General features: G+C 41.3%; 1 protein-coding gene across 1 annotated transcript in view; it reads right to left on the reverse strand.

Annotated features, from left to right (window-relative positions):
* Positions 1-20606, reverse strand: part of LOC138957141 (uncharacterized) — a 73991-nt gene that overhangs the window by 51560 nt on the left and 1825 nt on the right. The window contains exons 2-3 of the mRNA XM_070328308.1: positions 10258-10460; positions 9788-9975 (exon numbers count right to left, since the gene is read on the reverse strand). Coding sequence (XP_070184409.1) covers positions 9788-9975; positions 10258-10460 — 391 coding nt within the window. The remainder of the gene's footprint in view (positions 1-9787; positions 9976-10257; positions 10461-20606) is intronic.

Genomic DNA, 20606 nt, shown 5'->3' on the forward strand with positions numbered 1-20606 from the left:
GGATGCAGATTTGATTGTTTTTAAATTTAGTCAAGTTTTGACTAAAAATTTTAACATCGAGGGGGAATCGAAACGAGGGTCGTGGTGTATGTGCGTGTGTGTGTGTGTGTGTGTGCGTGTGTGTGTGTGTGTCTGTGTGTGTGTGTAGAGCGATTCAGACTAAACTACTGGACCGATCTTTATGAAATTTGACATGAGAGTTCCTGGGTATGAAATCCCCGAACGTTTTTTTCATTTTTTTTATAAATGTCTTTGATGACGTCATATCCGGCTTTTCGTGAAAGTTGAGGCGGCACTGTCACGCCCTCATTTTTCAACCAAATTGGTTGAAATTTTGGTCAAGTAATCTTCGACGAAGCCCGGACTTCGGTATTGCATTTCAGCTTGGTGGCTTAAAAATTAATTAATGACTTTGGTCATTAAAAATCTGAAAATTGTAAAAAAAAAAAAAAAATTTATGAAACGATCCAAATTTACGTTTATCTTATTCTCCATCATTTGCTGATTCCAAAAACATATAAATATGTTATATTCGGATTAAAAACAAGCTCTGAAAATTAAATATATAAAAATTATTATCAAAATGTTTTTTTCGAAATCAATTTAAAAACACTTTCATCTTATTCCTTGTCGGTTCCTGATTCCAAAAATATATAGATATGATATGTTTGAATTAAAAACACGCTCAGAAAGTTAAAACGAAGAGAGGTACAGAAAAGCGTGCTATCCTTCTCAGCGCAACGAATACCCAGCTCTTCTTGTCAATTCCACGGGCACTGCCTTTGCCACGGGCGGTGGAGTGACGATGCTACGAGTATACGGTCTTGCTGAAAAATGGCATTGCGTTCAGTTTCATTCTGTGAGTTCGACAGCTACTTGACTAAATATTGTATTTTCGCCTTACGCGACTTGTTTCTATTGACGTGCAGAAGATGTTCTGACTTTTGTGCTCTATTTCAAAAAATAAATTCCAAATTCGGCGGTCGATTCACTAAAACGAAGTTTGACCATGAACGGTATCAATACTTACTTAATTTAAACCCTCCAGACTTTTAGCTTTTATATTATCTGAATGTCTGAGTATACACCCCCTAGATCATCGGTGACCTGAAGAAAGCCGTTATATACTCATAGACAGACGCGTGTGAAGCATGTTTAAATGTGGAGTACGCTCATTTAAAAAAAAAATACACCAAGTTTGTTTGAGAATACTCCAAGTCCAAAATAGGGATTCCCAGGTCTGAATGTTGATTAAGGTATACTTTTGTGATTCGAATTGCCCCGAATGTTACAATCTTGAGCGCTTAGATCGGGCAAGTTTGGCTACCGCTCAATTTTAAAACCCGTACCGTTGAGTCGATCCCCAAAATTGGGAACTTAATTTAAAATTGCACAAAAGTCAGCCTATTTGATCTTCAAAATTGTCACTTTGTAAAAGGGTCATGCATAGGCTGAAGTGTATATCCACAAATGTAGGTTATTAACTTGTTGTGGGTTGCATTGTTTTTGGGTCAACCTGTATTTGGTTTTTTTAATAAACGGCCTCATCATAAAGATTTGCCCTCAAACGGATCTGCCTACTTTTTATGACGAGTATCATAGTTGGCTCAGTGGCTAAAGAAACATTCTACAGGATGAATAAACAAACAAACAAATCTCATGATTCTCTGTGTTTTAATGTGTGTGTGTGTGTGTGTGTGTGTTTGTGTGTTTTGGGGAGTTTGTTTTGGTTTTTAGTGAGAGGATGGCTGGTGGTTTGGATGGGGTGAAAAGCTGAGTGACACTGTGATTGTGGATAATTAAATTGTTGTTGCTGCTGTCAGTTTCAAGGCACCGTTCTTCTTGCAAACGCCAAGTTTGGCTTACTATTTTATATCTGCATGGGCTCTTACATGAGGTTAGGCCATCTATACACTTTGATACATACCAAACATTTACATTCTGACTGGGTCATGTGCAAAGTTGGAATGTTTGAATGAATACATTTTGCGGATTGATGCCAGTAGAAGTTAAACAAATTAATTGATCAAACATTCCAACACTTCAAAGTAAACACACGTGTTTTTGACAGCTGGTATATGTTAAAGTGGAGGGATGGTTTTATTCCACGTGAAGCCTGCATGCCACATCTGAGACGTTGAGCGAAATCGTTTACACAAAATATGCAATCATTGTTTATCATCATTTAAATTAAAACGTTCATACACAATGACACAACAAATGTTGTCGGAAACTCAAAAGAACACAAAAGAATAAAAGATGATCAATGCAGCAAAACGCGCCACTTGTACAGAGTGGGTTACAATTTCATGTTTGTTTAATTTAGCCTTCACATTTCCCTTATCATATCTTATATTTTAACATCGTTCTGTTCTTGTCAGCTTGAAATGTTTGCAGTTTTTACTCACGAAACAGGTTAGTCTTCTGAAGTCAGTGCAACATCAAAGCTAAAATTTCACACATGAGATGCATTTTGATGATCAGCTCTACCATACCGAAGCAATGCATTTAAACTGGCGCAGATTAATTTTCAAATGATGTTCAAGCAACAGCTAGCTTCCTTATAGACAGAGTGTCTAAGTTACAAAATATAGTCATCTCAGTATCCAACTTCATTACCTCTGTTTCTTTGCTTGCTTAGAAGAACTTCTCAGAGTGTTTGCGGCATTCATCAAACAAGATCATACACATTAAAATATTGTCACTTCCTACTCATTGAACAATGTATTCATTGTATCTAATTATTCATGTTAAAGACCAGCACAAAATTGCAATCATTTAAATATGTCACTGACATAAAGTATTCTACCCGATCTGGAAAAAAGGAAGAAAATCATAAGTGCATGATTCAAATCACTGATGATGTCTTGTAATTCGGTAGTGTTTCTAGTTAATCTTTTCTCTTTGCATCTCACAATTCTTTTACTAGTTTATTTTGTAAGTAGAACACCAGGCCAAAACATTGTTGGCTCCTTTTGTATGACATCACACATTTTCAAGGATTTGCTTGCTAACTTGCTTGTTTCTTAATTTGTTTAATGATCGCTCCAAATTACATTCCTTCCTTTATCTGGCACTCTTGTTCTCAACTTTGTCCCTCCCTCTTAGCGGTTTAGAGAGAGAGGGAGAGAGTGAGTGTGTGTGTGTGTGTGTGTGTATGTTAGTGTGTGCGTATGCCTGTGTGTGTGTGAGAGAGAGAGATAGAGACTGAGAGAAAGAAAGAGAGAGAGAGTTGATCTATTGTCTTGATTCCCTCATTCAATTTTCTTTTGTTGTATAGTGTAGAACTTAGACAGCTTCGTGACATACCTGTGGTGCGGTTTTATGGTCGTTTAACTCTCCATCGGTGAACCATGCAATTATTTCTCTTCAACGATTACTCGGTCTCTACTGACAACTCTAAACTCCACAAAACACGACTTTTTTCAGTTCAGAAATGTCAGTTTCGCTCCCATAAATTGAAACACAAACTTAAATACATCCATACATCATTGTCTGTTGCAAAGTTCCAGCTTTGCTTTAAAATGCACAATCAGTATGAGGGACACGGACCTTTTCCCAGTACATACCGACTGAGCCATCACTCAAATCTTCGACGACACTGACTCAGCCTATATGCTGCGTACATCTCCCCGGTCGGGCAGTTTTAGCTCTCGTAATGTGCGGAAGAACTGAGAGAAACATTTGCGTTCTGCCTATGTTTGTCTTGTTTGCTCGCCAAAATAATATTGCATCGATCAACCACTCAAGTTCGCACTGTTACCATGCTCCCAATCACATGCTGGGTTGTTTACCACTTTCGAAGGTGAAGAGTTCACCGCGCCTGCGCAGTGACGGGGATTCCCCGTGACGTCACTTGAAAGTTATGACCTACTCTTTTTGTTGGTAACTAAGTAGTCTCGACCAAGTTCGCTATCATGCATTGCAGACTGACTAAATCTGTAGTTACGAACTGCGTAGTTCGAACCTACGTTTAGTTGCTAACTATAATAGTCTCCATTCATGCATTCCACTACAGAACATTGCATTCGCATTACTTTACTTCCCTATAACGGATGTTATGGTCTGTGTTGGTCTGTGTCGGGTATAACTCCGGAAAAATACACCTTTTTACATAACTTGCCATACTTACTACTTACTTATGCCTTTGACCCCGTCCGGGGCATAGGCCGCCAACAAGAGCTCGCCAGGCACTCCGATCCTGGGCCAATCTCTCCAGTTGTCTCTGTCAGTGTAGCCGATGTGTTTCACCTCTGCCTCCAAGTCACGACGCCAGGTGTTTCTCGGCCGGCCTCGTCTCCTCTTGCCCTGCGGGTTCCATGTGAGGTCCTGTCGCGTGATGCTGGTTGTCGTCTTGCGGAGTGTGTGGCCAATCCACCGGAAGCGTCTTTTCAGAATGTCCTGTTCTACGGATAACTGGTTTGTTCGCTGCCAAAGGCCTTTGTTGCTGATGGTGTCAGGCCAGCGAATTCGGAGGATTCTTCTGAGGCAGGTCTTAATGAAGGTCTGGATTTTTCTTGTGATGGCAAGTGTAGTTCTCCAGGTTTCGGCTCCATGCAGCAAGACTGACTTCACCGTGGTGTTGAAAATCCTGAGCTTGGTGTTGATGCTCAGGTCTGCTGATGCCCATACGTTCTTCAGTTGAAGGAAAGCTGCTCTTGCTTTGCCAATCCGGACTCTAACATCAACGTCCGTGCCACCCTGCTTGTCGACAATGCTTCCGAGATAGGTGAAATTGTCTACCTCTTGCAGTGCTTCACCATCCAGCGTGATGGGGGTCGTGTTGGCTGTTGCGTTGGTCCTAAGGACCTTGCTCTTCCCCTTGTGGATGTTGAGGCCAAATCGAGCGGAGTTGTTGGCCACAGTGCTGGTCTTCTCCTGCATTTGTTGTTGGGTATGGGAAAGAAGGGCCACGTCATCTGCAAAGTCCAGGTCATCCAACTGTGTCCAGAGTGTCCACTGGACTTGCCATAACTTATCGATTATTGCGATATTTATCTATTGAGTATCTAGCTGTCTAAGGGTAATGATATCCCAGGCATTTGAGAACTTTTTAACTAAAAAGTGGCTTCGGACTTCGGAAAATGGGCACATTTTAGAAGTCTTTAAGCGTTTACGGCAAAACTTTGCCTTTTCGCGTAATGGGCAGCGTTTTGCCGATTACGCGTAATGGGCACAAATGTTGCCGATTCCGCGAATTCGGCAATGCCGCGAATTCGGCACGACATATACATAATCATGAACACCTCCAAAGTCACAAACAAATGCCCAGTTTGAGTGACAGACACTGAGAAAAGTTGATACAACTGACAAACATCATCAGTGAGATCGAAAAACAAAAGTAGACGAAAAATCGTGAAATATCAAAATAGCCGCTCCTGCCCCATTCTAATTCTCCCCATATTTATTCTCGTTCTCGTCCAAACCACTTCCATCTATTCTACCACCTCCCCCCAGGCCTCCACCATGCACCAACACTCCCTTGATTCCTCCGATTCTCTTTTTCTCTGTCTTGCAGCGGCTTTTACTCCCCAAAACGTAAAGAAAGTTGAAACTAGACGACACTTACGAGTACCTCACGTATGCGACTTAACACACACACACACACACACACACACACACACACACACACACACACACACACACACACACACACACACACACACACACACATATATATATGTGTGTATAGGTTACAACACGAGTGTTTTTTTTTATATGGCTTGTATTTCAGTCATGACCCAGCGGATGAATATCATATCATATCATATCAGAGATCCACGAGCCTGCGCCCAGGCTCCTAATATGGACCTTTTGTGTTTTTTTCTGTATTTAATTTTTGCTGAATATCTATCAAAGCTATTTCACTCTAATTAGGCCTAACGGTTAACCTAAGAGAGAAGGACTACCAAACACAAAATGAAACTTCTTCGCAAGAAAACAAGCTATTTATCGGCATAAAACAAAACGTGGTCCATATTAGGAGCCCTTCCCCTACCGATAAGAGCGTGTGTACCGAAACGAGCACGCCTGTAACTTCATAGGCATGAGCATAGCCTGAAAATAATAGCAGTGCTGGTCGGACGGACCTGGTTGAACGATTGCTAGTTTGACATTATAAGATGTTTGGTGGCTTGTTGACAGACCAGCTTTTTTGTTGGTCCAAGGGGACCATATAGTATTTTGTTTCATCTTTATCGACCAAGGCCCAAGGCCGCGGTTGATAAATATGAGACAAAAGGCGATATGCTCCCCGAGGACCAAAAACAAAATGCTGGTCTGACGACAAGCCACCAAACATCGTTTTTGTCATCATTTTGGTTGTGCAACAAAATGCACAATAACCCACAGGGAGACGAATTTTTAGAATCCAACTCCGGGCCACAAAGCATCGTCACAGTAGCTCGAGATAACACGTCAACCTTGTATGTGACATCAAACGTAGCTTGTTGACGCTTTTCTTCCAGTCTGAAAATGTACAGAGCTGCGATCATACGTGTGAGTTCAGTAAGTGTTGAGCATATATTTCTTTTCTTTTTAAGTGTTTATGACTTTTCGTTGTGGATTTTGCGATTACAGAGATAAGTTGCAAATTGACCATGAGTCGCCGCGGTAATTATCAACATTGATTGGGTCTTTGAGAGTGAATGCTTACAATCGTTGTCCTCGGAAACACAAATCCAAAGCCGCGATGGTTCCACACATCAAACAATCAGCCTGATTGGCTTTTACTTTGACAATCCACGTTTCACCTGAAAGCTCAAACCCATTCACCACCTCGATTTATTGCATGAGGAACATGAGATTTATTTCCCAGGTGTTTGTGAATGAAAACTCGTGAAAATTATGACAAAAATTTTAGTTGAGAGAGCCGGCACCAACGAGCGCACACACTCACACACCCACACACCCTCGGTTTGTCATATTTATCACAAGAGAAAAATAGAACAGCGAATAGAAGGAAACAGATAACAGATTACGTCCCCAAAATATGAGGCGATGGACCACAGACGTCATGAAATCTATGACGCTGTGATGATAGTCTCGGCAAGTCGAGACTAAAGCTCTCTGAACGACTCTCGCGCAAGTTCTCAAACCCGTGGTAATCCCCTGCACATTCGGTCAACAGGTACATGCAGGGGTGTTGCTAGACATGTTTATGTTTGGACATTTGGCCAAAACTGTCAGAATGCTTTAGGACATTTTGAAAAAATTTCGGCCATTATTTTGGCTCATCGAAAGTCATCGCAACATTGAAGCACAAGAGGTAATCATTGTCTTAGGAACACAGAACATATGTTGCATACTGCAACTGAAACAATCAGCTTTGTTGATTTAAGTAAAACACAAAGACACCAATTCTTTAAAACTTTTTCAAAGCTTTAACTTTAATGTTATGTTTAATGTTTAATGAACTCTTTCAATCTTGTGCAAATCTTTCAGTTGGAAACATGACTGGTAAAACACCAATAAAACATAAACACACTCTGACACCGTCACATAACATTGTGATTTTATCAAAGTTGACTAGAAGTAGAACAAGTCGCGTAAGGCGAAAATACAATATTTAGTCAAGTAGCTGTCGAACTCACAGAATGAAACTGAACGCAATGCAACGCAGCAAGACCGTATACTCGTAGCATCGTCAGTCCACCGCGCACGGCAAAGGCAGTGAAATTGACAAGAAGAGCGGGATAGTACTTGCGCTGAGAAGGATAGCACGCTTTTCTGTACCTCTCTTCGTTTTAACTTTCTGAGCGTGTTTTTAATCCAAACATATCATATCTATATGTTTTTGGAATCAGGAACCGACAAGGAATAAGATGAAGGTGTTTTTAAATTGATTTGGACAATTTAATTTTGATAATAATTTTTATATTTTTAATTTTCTGAGCTTGCTTTTAATCCAAATATAACATATTTATATGTTTTTGGAATCAGAAAATAATAAAGAATAAGATGTACGTAAATTTGGATCGTTTTATACAAAAATATATTTTTATTACAATTTTCAGATTTTTAATGACCAAACTCACTTATTAGTTTTTAAGCCACCAAGCTGAAATGCAATACCAAACCCCGGCCTTCGTCGAAGATTACTTGACCAAAATTTCAACCAATTTGGTTGAAAAATGAGAGCATGACAGTGCCGCCTCAACTTTCACGAAAAGCCGGATATGACGTCATCAAAGACATTGAAAAAATGAAAAAAACGTATGGGGATTTCATACCCAGGAACTCTCATGTCAAATCCAGTAGTTTAGTCTGAATCGCTCTACACACACACACAGACAGACAGACACACACACACACACACACACACGCACACACACACATACACCACGACCCTCGTCTCGATTCCCCCCTCTACGTTAAAACATTTAGTCAAAACTTGACTAAATATAACAAAAATGAATATGGCAGAACACCAGTAACACGAAAACAGACTGTCACTGATGTGTGTCCAAAATGTGAGTGTCCCGGAGTGAGAGTGGTGTACCATGACTAGGAAACATGAGATTGAAGAACAGTTAACCCAAAACATGCTCAGCTGTCAGTCACACCATCCCTGCATTGTTTCATTTTCCATAAAGATGTCATAAAATGTCGCCCCCCCTGTTTTTGTGGTTAGTTTACTGTCCAGGTAACCAGTACTTATGATCAGAAGGCCAAGCAAGGATGTTGAACTTTTGTTTTAATTATGCACAATGGGTGTAGGGTGAGCCAATTTGCTTGAAAACCACGATTTGGATGTCGCTTTTCATTCTCAGCAGATGTCGATACGCGGTGAATGTGACTGTCGTCTGCTAAGCTTGTGTCGTCTGCTTCCATCGACTCGACAACACTACCCCTATCAATCACACTCACACTGTCCACGTTCGCGGTGTTGCTGTTATTATTTTCAGAAGCACCTACCTTGGCGAAGGGTAGCACACCTTGGCCACTGATCAATTGAGTTTTTTTCTTTTTTGGTTGCGACATGATGTTCGGCGAACGCAAACGCTGAGAGCGGTCCGCTGAGAGTGTGGTTTCCCTTGTCCAAGGGAAACCACTCTGGCAGCTATAGTTTTTGTCAATGGCTTCCGCTCAAAACACTGATGTTTCGTTCTTGGTATTCACGAAGAAAATGAACGCCAGTCAGTTGACTAAGTACATCGGCAGCAGTTTTATCAATCAAAGCCTGACCAATAAAAAAACCGGACAAACCTTGGCCGATTCAGACGAATACTATTCGGACATTTGGCCGATAAGTACATGAAAGTTTCGGCCAAAGTAAAAAAAAATCGGCGATTCGCCGAAGGGACGATCCAAACGACACCCCTGTACATGTGCACTGTGGAATGTCAAGGACAACAGAAAGTAGTGCTAGCTATGATGTATTTGTTGCACCCTTATTTATCCACTATTTCATGGGTTATAAGAGTACAATTGATACACCATATGATGTAACAATAGTACTCTTAAAATACACGAAATATACCCATACTAGATTTACAGAGACAAAGAAGGGAGGTCATGGGATATATATACATTACATTATGGGAAATATAGCGTGCATTACACGCCCCTGAGGAAGGTCTTTGACCGAAAATGTGGGTAGCCAATCTTTTTTGTTCGTATTTACTGTTCAACTAGTGTTTGCTGTATACACACACACAAACACACACACACACACATACACACACACACACACACACACACACACACACACACTTGGGTTCTCTCCATATAGGTATAACAATATGTGCTCTTAGAAGTCTGACAAGAGGTGGATGTCTCATGTTACCTGTTCCTGGTGGTCCGGTGATGTACACCAGTGGCGGGTTTCTATGCAACAGATCGAGCTGCTGCAGGGTCAGAACCAGAGGTGCCAATCCCCACCCCAGTTCCGCCACCGCCTGTCCCGCAGTCCGTACCTCCACACGGGCACCGTTGTAGCAAGGAACAGACACCGTGGTGGCCGGTCCCACAAACCTGTGACAAAAGTTAAACTGGAAAACTCCCGTTTGTTGAAGCGAAGAGGTAATCATGCAAGTAGTGCTCTAAATGGAAATGGGAGCACGAAGTAAAACTGGGTGCCACACAAACAGACGGGATGCAGCTGGGGGTGGGGAGTGGGGTCCGGATTGATTGAAATGATTATTTCTTGTGATTTCAACCAGTCAGACCCCGCGGCTTGTTCCCATCCCCAGTTTTGCTTTGTGTACCTCAGTCCAGAACTAGCAAGGACAATCATGAAAGGCTTTAATTCCATACCTCGCAACAATGTCCAGATATTTGTCATCAGTGAGCAGAGTGTCCACAGTACAGGCCATCCTGTGTTGCCACCAGGTGCTCAGCTGTGATAACACGCCGGGTGTCACGTGCCAGTACGATGCAGGCTGGGACAGTTGGTCAGAGCAACAGCACAGGTGCACCGCCTCTGATGCATTTCCTGCACCAAGACTCCGACACACCGCCTGGGACAAAGAGGTATGACTGCTTCTATCAAGATACACATATATACAAACCAACGTTTAAAGACCACGGACACAGAATGACCTACAAAAATAGATTTCGCAAAAGCCTGTGTTATTTTTAGAGTGTGTTGAAACAAAAGTGAAAATATTAGAGCAACTAATCAGACAGACTTATTTAACAGACACTAAATTGTAACATTATGACGAGCTTACCTGAGTAAGTGAAGTCTAATGAGCTCTTTTGCTGAGCGAAGGGGAGTAACCCATTATGACTTGGCCGCTAGGGGCGCCGGTGTCACAGGACACAACAATGTTTGCGAAGTTCACGCTGTGCAGTGTTTTCATGCGTTTCGGCGATCACATTTTTCATTATTACACCCCCGGTATAGGGGTGTGTATAGGATTCGGTCGATGTGTTTGTTTGTGTGTTTGTGTGTTTGTGTTCGCATATAGATCTCAAGAATGAACGGACCGATCGTCACCAAACTTGGTGAACAGGTTCTATACATTCCTGAGACGGTCCTTACAAAAATTGGGACCAGTCAAACACACGGTTAGGGAGTTATTGGTGGATTAAGATTCTACAAGGACTTATAGAGGGACATATTAATGGTCAAAGGGAAATAACCTTCTCAGTTGGTGGCAGTGAGAATGGTAAGGACGGGGGTGTTTTTCCTACCTCGGAGGAATTTCTTGTTTTGAGATATTTTGCAACTGGTGAAATTAGAAAATGGCAACACCGAACGGGGAGTGGACTTTGCAAGAGATAAAAGCAGAGCTACGTCGAAGAAATGCACGGGTTTCTGGACGAAAGCTTGATTTGGTTGGCTTGTTTGACTGGTTGTTTTGCCTCTTTCGGTTCTTTACTGTAACAGTAAAGTGTACTTCTTGTTTCTCGCATTACTTTGTAATTCATGCCATTGGTTTTTGTCATTTTTGAGCCTTCAGCTTTACGTCAGATTTCTAGATCTGTCGAAGCAGTTGAGTTTAGGTCGAACGAATATTATTTTAAAATTTAATAGGGTGATCCTGTCGTCGGTTGCCATTCAGTTTATCATTCAGATTCATTTGCTTCGCCTAATACATTACACTGGTACAGCCTACTCAGTTTACTGAACATTGATTGAATGTTGTTGTACACACTCAGACACTGGGTACAGCAGTATCATGAGTCTGTCACTGCCTGAATCCATGTCACGGCCGCGCGTCACTGCCAGTGTGCTCTGGCAGTATAATTATTTTAATACAAGAAAAAAGACACTTATTACACTAATAAGTAATATATATGCAATCTCATTAGTTTCGTCTGATTACCTGCAGCTGTTGGTCCGCTGAGAAAGTCATCTTGTTTAAAATACTGCGAACACACAGTGCTGTGTGGTGAGGGTACAAATTTCGTCCCAAATTTCGTGGTTTCATATGGACCACTATGTAGAGAGGAAAGGGATAACGTGAGAGCGAACAGCGGGAAATCGTCATGTTTAACGACGTGCACATGTTGGGGAAAGAGATAGGAGAGGAAAGGAATAGGGAGGGTAATATTGAAAGTGATAGCAAGACTAGCAAAAAACTGTCTTTCATCACCCCGAGAGCTATACAGTTTAGGCTGGGGGCTGTAGTTATGTGACCCCACACCAGGAATACTTTAAAGTAAACGTTTGAGCGCTGAGTTACTCTAAAATTGAAAATGGGTGTGTTTTGCGAGGGAATCCCAGACTGTAGGCTAATTCTCATCGTGACGCCTTTTTGCGCCAGTCCTAACTTTCGTCCTACCTTTCGCCCCTGAGTGTTCCTAGAGGTACATTTTTTGAAATTGCCGAGAGCTACAGAATTCGTTTAAGGTTGAATAGATGACAACACACACGAGGAAGGTCTAAGAGTTAGTGTTTAAGCACTGTCTTTTTCAAATCTAAATGATGTGTTTAATAGTCGTTTTAGACCGTGATAATCGCCAACGGACAATGTGTTTGTTGGTGCAATGAGAAGCAATTTGGCCCTATATAGCACAGAATGTGCATGCGTTTGTTAGACTGTTGGTTTGACTTTCTCAATCCAACGGTCTTAGTCTGCTTTGATGAATGGGTATATATGAGGACTAAATAAAATATAATGACCAACGGAAGTCCGGACTCCTGACACAGGAGAGTTATAAAAGCAAACTGCTGAACCAATTCTGCGTATTTCACAGCTGAACGACCAGCACGTGACTTTTAGCAAACAGTGGTAAGCAGGAAATATCTTATAAAGACCAGTCTATTGTAAGGCAACTCCAGCAAACACATCTAAGTTATATATTCACCATACATATGGGCTAATAAATAGAGAATACCACATGGCTTCCTGTGAGGTACAAGATTTACACGAGTTGCTTTTTGACTCACCTGAGTAATGGGTGAGTATTAGGATTCATATGTGTCGTCCGTCCGTCCGTCCGTCCTTGGACAAAAATACTGAACGTTGAGGTTATCTCGAAATGTTTTAAAGCTAGACCTCTGAAACTTTGCACATTTTTAGGGTTTGATGATCTCACGAAGTGACCCCAGTTTGGTTGACGCTTGTCAAATTTGGGGGTCACAGCGGGGTCATGTTTGTTTCATAAAAACTTAACGTTCAGGTTATCCCAAATGTTTTGAACCTAGAGCTTTGATAATATGCACACTTCTAGGGTTTAATAATCTACCGACTTGACGTAAGTTTAATAGACCCTCGTAAAGTTTTGGGGTCACTGGGGGGGGGGGGGGGGTCATGTTCGATTCATGATAACCTAACATTGACGTTATCTCAGCCTTTTTTAAAGCTAGAGTTTTGAAACTCTGAACACTTTGAGGGTTTGATAATCTACCGACGTGACCCTAGTTTGGTTGACCCCCGACACATGTTTGGGTCACAGCGGGGTCATGTTTGTAAAGGCTTTTTATTGAGGTTTTCTCAGTTGTTTTGGGAGCAAAAGCCTCTACATTTCCTGAAATTGTAGGTGTTGGTAATCAGCAGACACGACTAAAATTTGGCTTGTTTTCGTACAATTGTAGAGTCCCATGATGAAAATGTTTGCTGGAAAATATGTTACAACTGAGAATGTCCACTGAGCTTTCAAGGATATAAGTCTTTACCTCATCAAGCTATGATGTCATTGTTTAATTTGGTCAGTCTTGGCTAGATTCTTCATGTTATGTCATAGTGTCAGAAATGATGTCACTCAAGTGTCTGAGTATACATATTTTGTCTGGGATAGCCAAAACTCAATTTGGTCAGTAAATATCTCGTAGGATTCTTGTTAAAAAAAATCGCTTTTTTCAAAAATAATTTGGTGGATGTTGAATATGTCAGGCTAGTGATGGTGGTGGGAAGGAGGTTGGTTTGAATATATATGTGAAATATTCTCAGGGTTGAATAACTAAATGGATTCATACAGGTCATATAAGAATCAAGTTTGTGTCAATCAGTCGGACATTGGACGTTATTTTATGGAGCTGGATCAGCTTCTCTTTTTACATTTAGTCAAGTTTTGACTAAATGTTTTAACGTAGAGGGGGGAATCGAGACGAGGGCCGTTGTGTATGTGTGTCTGTCTGTGTGTGTGTGTGTGTGTGTGTGTGTGTGTGTGTGTGTGTTTAGAGCGATTCAGAGTAAACTACTGGACCGATCTTTATGAAATTTTACATGAGAGTTCCTGGGTATGATATCCCCAGACATTTTTTTCATTTTTTGGATAAATGTCTTTGATGACGTCATATCCGGCTTTTCGTGAAAGTTGAGGCGGCACTGTCACGCTCTCATTGTTCAACCAAATTGGTTGAAATTTTGGTCGATCAAGTAATCTTCGACGAAGCCCGGACTTTGGTATTGCATTTCAGCTTGAAGGCTTAAAATTTAATTTATGAGTTTGCTCATTAAAGTTGTCATTAAAATCTATTTTTTGCAAACAGATTTAAAATTGATTGCATCGTATTTTTCATCACATTCTGGCTCTAAAAATATATACATATGTCATGTTTACTCTTAAAATGTGATCACAATTAACGAAAATAGAATAGTTAGTCTTACGATTAAAATGTAAAAAATCGATTCAAAAATGATGTCATCTTATTCGTGATCATTTCCTGATTCCAAAAACATATAGGTTGTATTCAACACAAGCTCAGAAAGTTAACAAGAATACAGAAAAGCGCGCTTTCCTGCTTAGCACAATACGCTACCGCGCTTATCTGGCGTGTCAATATCACTACGTTTTGCACGTGGAAGGTGAGCGATTTCCTTCACGCGGGGATTGACGAAGATGTATTGTCTTGGTAAAAAAATACAGTGCGTTCAGTTTCATCCCGTGACTGAGTTCGACAGCTTGACTAAATGTAGTAATTTCGCCTTACGCGACTTGTTTTCTTTGTTTTAGGGGGGCAGGGGGGCGGGGTTATAGGTAGTGTAATCTTCCTTTTAAGACCTATAAAACCATAATGGAGATGATGAAGGAGAGTTGTATAAAGCATTTGGTTTTCTTGTTTAAATATTGAGCTGCGAGCGAAAGCGAGCTTTTCAATATTTGACAAAGCGACGAGTGTAAATCTGGTACAACACAGCAAGCTGGTTCTGTTGATCAGTCCTACAAATTAAAGACACTTCCCTCGATCTCTTCCAATTGCAATGTGTAATTGTTGACGTCAAAGTAAGGAGACGTCACTCTAGATTGTATCACGGGTTGATATTGATGTTATTATTATAGTGTATTATTATTGGGTTTTTTTAGTGTGTGCCTGTGTGTACGTTGAAGGCAAACCTGACGCAGACAAATTCTCTTGGCCATCGCGTAGTACAATAGTAGCTGAGTAAGCGGTATTTTGCAGGGTAAGCAATAAGTAGCGGGCAGTAATCAGGCACAGCCGCGTGTGTATCGTAGGGCATTTCCTAATACGCTATAGCCGCACGTTACCTGGCGATAGGTGCCACGACGGGAATCTCTCTCTCTCTCTCTCTCTCTCTCTCTCTCTCTCTCTCTCTCTCTCTCTCTCTCTCTCTCTCTCTCTCTCTCTCTCTCTCTCTCTCTCTCCCCGATGCTGGAACCTGTGACGTTGGTCTCCAAAAATGGGAAGACGGCACAGGGCCCAAGCTTACTTAATCTAGGGGGACAAAACGGACTGCACACACAAAAACGGACTGCAGGGATTTCTTAGAGGACGGAGCTAGAGACCAGACCAGAGGAAATAGGGCTAGGGAAATAGAGTATAGGAGTGTTGACCAGCAGAAAAGATAATACAAGTGATTACTTAGAATAAGTTAGCATAGAAACAAGTGATAGCTAGGATACGACAGTTGAAATAGAGTGCCAAGAGAATTTGTCTGCGTCAGGTTTGCCTTCAACATACACACAGGCACACACTAAAAAAACAATAATAATACACTATAATAATAACATCAATATCAACCCGTGATACCTGCATAGGGTGACGTGCACGTTCTCAAAATCCTTCAAGGGGAAACAACGAGCACAAATGTGTTCCCAGAATGACGTTTGTCTCGGTGACTGGGCATCACGAGCGATGGAAAATCAGGTCCCTGCCAGAGTTGGTTCACACGAGCTCATTCACATGAACTGTGGTTTGAACAATATTGTTATCTCATGAGTGGTATTTCTCACGTATGTAGGATAATAGCGCAATCACTATGGAAGCAACTGAGTCAACTCCATTCAAATCATGACTACCTCATAAACTGCACCTATAGGTGCCGTTCACTGTTTTGTCTACCATTATCACCACTGGAGTCTTAATCTACTTGGACCACAGTATGGCGATCAGGCAAGTGACCTAATGTCATTGCTACAAATAGTCTCGCCAACAGTCAAGTTTCTCCGGAAAAGTCAGAGCACAGGGCTATTGTGCTACCCATGTTATCAGTGCATGCTACGTAGAGGTTACATGCCGAGTCTCAGTGATTATCAAAAATAATGGTCGAAGTTAGCGGATCATGAAAAATGCGAGCTTTAGCGAGCTTTTTCATGACCGCGAGCTCGCTAAACTCGCATTTTTCATGATCCGCAAACTTCGACAATTATTTGTAATAATCACTGAGAATCGGCATGTAACCTCTTTATTCCTCCTTTCTTCAGTTATTCAAAGAAAAGAAGAGTTTTTTTGCGAAAGTTTGATCGAATCCTATTCTCTCAACCAGTCAACCTGCGCAGGCGATCGATTAATGTGCGGTTGTATAGTTCCGTGCAAATCATTCCATTCTGTTAACACTTCTTGTCAGTTTTGCCATTTTGGGCTAAAATCAAGTTCACAGATATGCTGTTATTCTGCTGTGGCGGCAAAGGCAGATATTGTGTGTTCTGTATATGTTTTGGTGTCGCTTAGGATAATGTTTTTCGTCAAATGGGACTAGCAGACGAACTTTTGCACCCGTGTTCCAACGTTAAAAACTGTATGAAGTTCAGTTTTCTGGGGAAAATAGTGTATGAAACCCCTTTATGTTGTTTAAATTGATGAGATGTGTGCATTTGGTTGCGTGTGATCTGTTTATTAAATGAAATATTGTTGAAAACTGACCGTCGGATTGCAGTCTGTTGTCGAAGGAACTGAGTGAAAAGAAGGGGAACTACTCTTGTCGCTAGACAAAGTATGAGTTACTTGCCTTGGGAAATTGCTTGTGATGAACGGCTTGAGCACGGCAGATGAGATTCAGAAAACAACCGAACTCATGGATTTTATATGGAGATTCATGTGTTCAGGCCTGTAGTTGTTAATTTAAATGCGGTATGTTTGTATTGTTTGCTCCAGAGATGTATACTTCGTACATTAGAGCGTTCGGAACTTTTCAGTCGCAAAAAGTAGTACCGAAACAGAACAACCTCTCAACCCATTGCACTATCGAGGATTCAGGCTGTTGCTGGGTCGTTATTTGTTTGGTTGCTGGGTCATTATCGAAAAATAACTACCCCTACAAGTTTACAGAGGTAAAGAAGCAGAGGGGGGAATAAAACTGTGTTATTGTCTGTAAGTACACCTGTAACTCGAAGAACGTTACACATCCCTCTGTGGAAGGGATTTCAAGGCAATTTTGACTGTATTGGGCTATACACGAGCTATGTGTTTTAAACGTCTTACTTTGTTCATGCCACTCCAGTGGTTCTTCCCGAACACTCCGCCACCCCCCCCCCCCCCCACACACACACACATTTTTCAAAGCCTTGGTACAGTTAGGTGTATATATTCACCAGTAGGCATACCTCTGTTTACCTGGAAGTCCACCAGTGGTGCTTTGAGACAGGCGCAACTGCTTTGAATCGCCATTGTAGCATCAAAGTTTCCCCTTTTCAGCAGGGAACGATGGATTCTAAGCGACATGTAAGCCTAAAAACCCACTAATGCAGTCCATACTCCTGATTGGACAGCTACCCATTTGTGACCCTCCACCACGGAATGAGTCGCATGTCACCTTTGCATGATTTTCATATTTTTACATTTTCAGTTTGTTTATGCTCTATCCAGTAGTGAAAATCGTTTTAGAAAAGAGTGGAAACTGTTTGAGTTATAAGCCTGTGACTAAGGTGACCCTCACACTGTTACCAGACACTCCCCGGACTTATATTAAGCCTAGCGCAGAACCGCGCGAGGTGACATGCGACTCATTTCGTGGTGGAGGGTCACATTTGCTATAACGTCAGCTACCCCCATTATTATGCCCCTCCCTCGTTTTTGGTATAATGTACACAGACCCCTTTTCTGATGAAGGGACTTAAAAACAAACAACCATTTATAGATGTGTGATGATCTATGCACTGTATTGCTTGTTTGTTTTGTTAAATGCAATATATGGCTAAGAGCACCGTGTTTTAAACTTTGTTGTGTCAGTGCAATCTGCTCTATACTGCTAAATTCACACCAATGAACTCGCAATTTCCCTCTAAACAATGCATTTTTGTGTACATATGTATAATGTGTTCTTACTTCTGTTAACTGTTAAAAATGTAGAAGTGTTTTGTTTGTCTTTACTGCTCAATCAATTACCCTCGTTAAATAAAGAATTGTCATTATCGTTGTCAATATGAACGTGTGTCCATGAGCTAATTGAGCTCTCTGTGCAAATTATATGGTTCCCGAGAGGCCAAAGTAACGACCAATATCTCATGCGAGTCAAGCTTTATAAACCCTAAAACGCGATGAATTAAAAAGGTTTGGTCGCAGGGACAACGCCCATTACAGCCAGCAAAGCCCTATGAGTCTTTTGCATTCAAAAAGTGTTTTCATAGCAAAGGTTCAGTAAATCAACAGGTTATGAACAGCTAAAGCGTGAGTGGCCGAGAACCGGCTCGAGTTGCTTAGTGAAAATGTTGGGTGAATCCAATCAGACATGTAGCTCTGGAACGGGCAAGAGGTAGCATTCACATTTTCTTACTATGAGTTGAAATTGAACCTTAAACTCAGGGCAATTTGGATGGGGAAACTGCCGAATGCATTGAAGCAAAAAAGCATTCGTTACAATGATGACATTTTATTTTCAAGGTGTCCCTTTTGAAATAAATTCGGCGAAAGTGTGAAGTTATTCTGTCGTGGTATTGCTGTGCGTCAATCGCATCAGCTGCAGGTCCCTGTCTCCATGACATTTGTCGCTGGGGCGTTACGAGCGTTTACAAAAGTTCACACGAAAAACGTTACAACGTCCATTCTAAGATGCTGTTTGCTCTAAGAACTGGAACTAATACAGATGAGGGTCTTTGTCATCGTTCGGTGAAATTTGAACAGGCTGCTCCGTGAAGTTTAAAATGTATTGCATATCAACTGTAGCTACCCAGCAAACCACCATTAAAAACCAGGATTTCTTGCCGTTTTCCAAGAATGCGGTTGCGCTATTTCACTCGCTAGATCAGCCTGACTGCGCAGCAGATTTCGACGGAAATGGTATGCTATGTTAGGTAAGACACCACACAAACTTTCGGATGTAAACACAATCTGAAATATTGATCCGTTTCAATCACCGTTCTGACGGTTGAAAGTGAATCACGCCGTGAAAAAAAAGCAATTTTTTGGGGTAGGCGTGGTCAAGGACCTGTGACATCGTACCATAATATTGCTCAAATACAAGAAACACATTTTTGAGCAGAAGAAAGCAGATCTTCCCAAACACATATGCTTCTGACCAAAACACTGGTGTTTAACATCTGGCTTATACCCCTGAACAAATATCCTTAACTTTTAGTGCTCAGTGTACCTCCTCCCCTACTAGCTAATCCTTGATACTGTTACCTGAAACCTATCCTTTCCAGTTTAGTTTAATTTGAAATGTGTTTCCCAAACTGTCATTGAATTATATGTGTACCCCTGGCCTTGATGAAGAATCCTGCTGTTAAAATTGAAATAATCAAGGACTTCACCCGATAACAATTTTCAGGGCATTAGCAAGTCCACACCAACTTGCTTTCGAGCAGCAGAATTCCGTGCAAATAATAACATTATTATGATTAAAGGGAAGGGAACTCCACCCCCCCCCCCCCCCTTGGACCTCATTTTGTACTGAGTCTGTCCTGTCTGTCAACATTGTCCTGTCTGTCCTAACCTAGGTGGTGGGTTCAAGTGCTAGTCTTTCGAATGAGACGAAAAACCGAGGTCCCTTCGTGTACACTACATTGGGGTGTGCACGTTAAAGATCCCACGATTGACAAAAGGGTCTTTCCTGGCAAAATTGTATAGGCATAGATAAAAATGTCCACCAAAATACCCGTGTGACTTGGAATGATAGGCCGTGAAAAGTAGGATATGCGCCGAAATGGCTGCGATCTGCTGGCCGATGTGAATGCGTGATGTATTGTGTAAAACAAATTCCATCTCACACGGCATCAATAAATCCCTGCGCCTTGAATATGTGCGCGATATAAATTGCATAATAAATGAATTAATAAAACAATAAATAAATCCCTGCGCTTAGAACTGTACCCACGGAATACGCGCGATATAAGCCTCATATTGATTGATTGATTGAACATTTAACAAAAAACATTCTCCTTTCTGCTATGATGACTTTGGTTAACGTTTTTGATTATTAGTTTGTTGAGTTTCTAAGACAGCGTACATCCTGTTTCTCATAATGTCGTGCGCTCTTCCTCAACCCAAAACACGTTCAAGGCTATGCTACGGCAAATCTTAGCGCGAAGTCGTT

This window comes from Littorina saxatilis, unplaced genomic scaffold (genome assembly GCF_037325665.1).
Source record: "Littorina saxatilis isolate snail1 unplaced genomic scaffold, US_GU_Lsax_2.0 scaffold_159, whole genome shotgun sequence".
Taxonomy (NCBI): Eukaryota; Metazoa; Mollusca; class Gastropoda; order Littorinimorpha; family Littorinidae; genus Littorina; species Littorina saxatilis.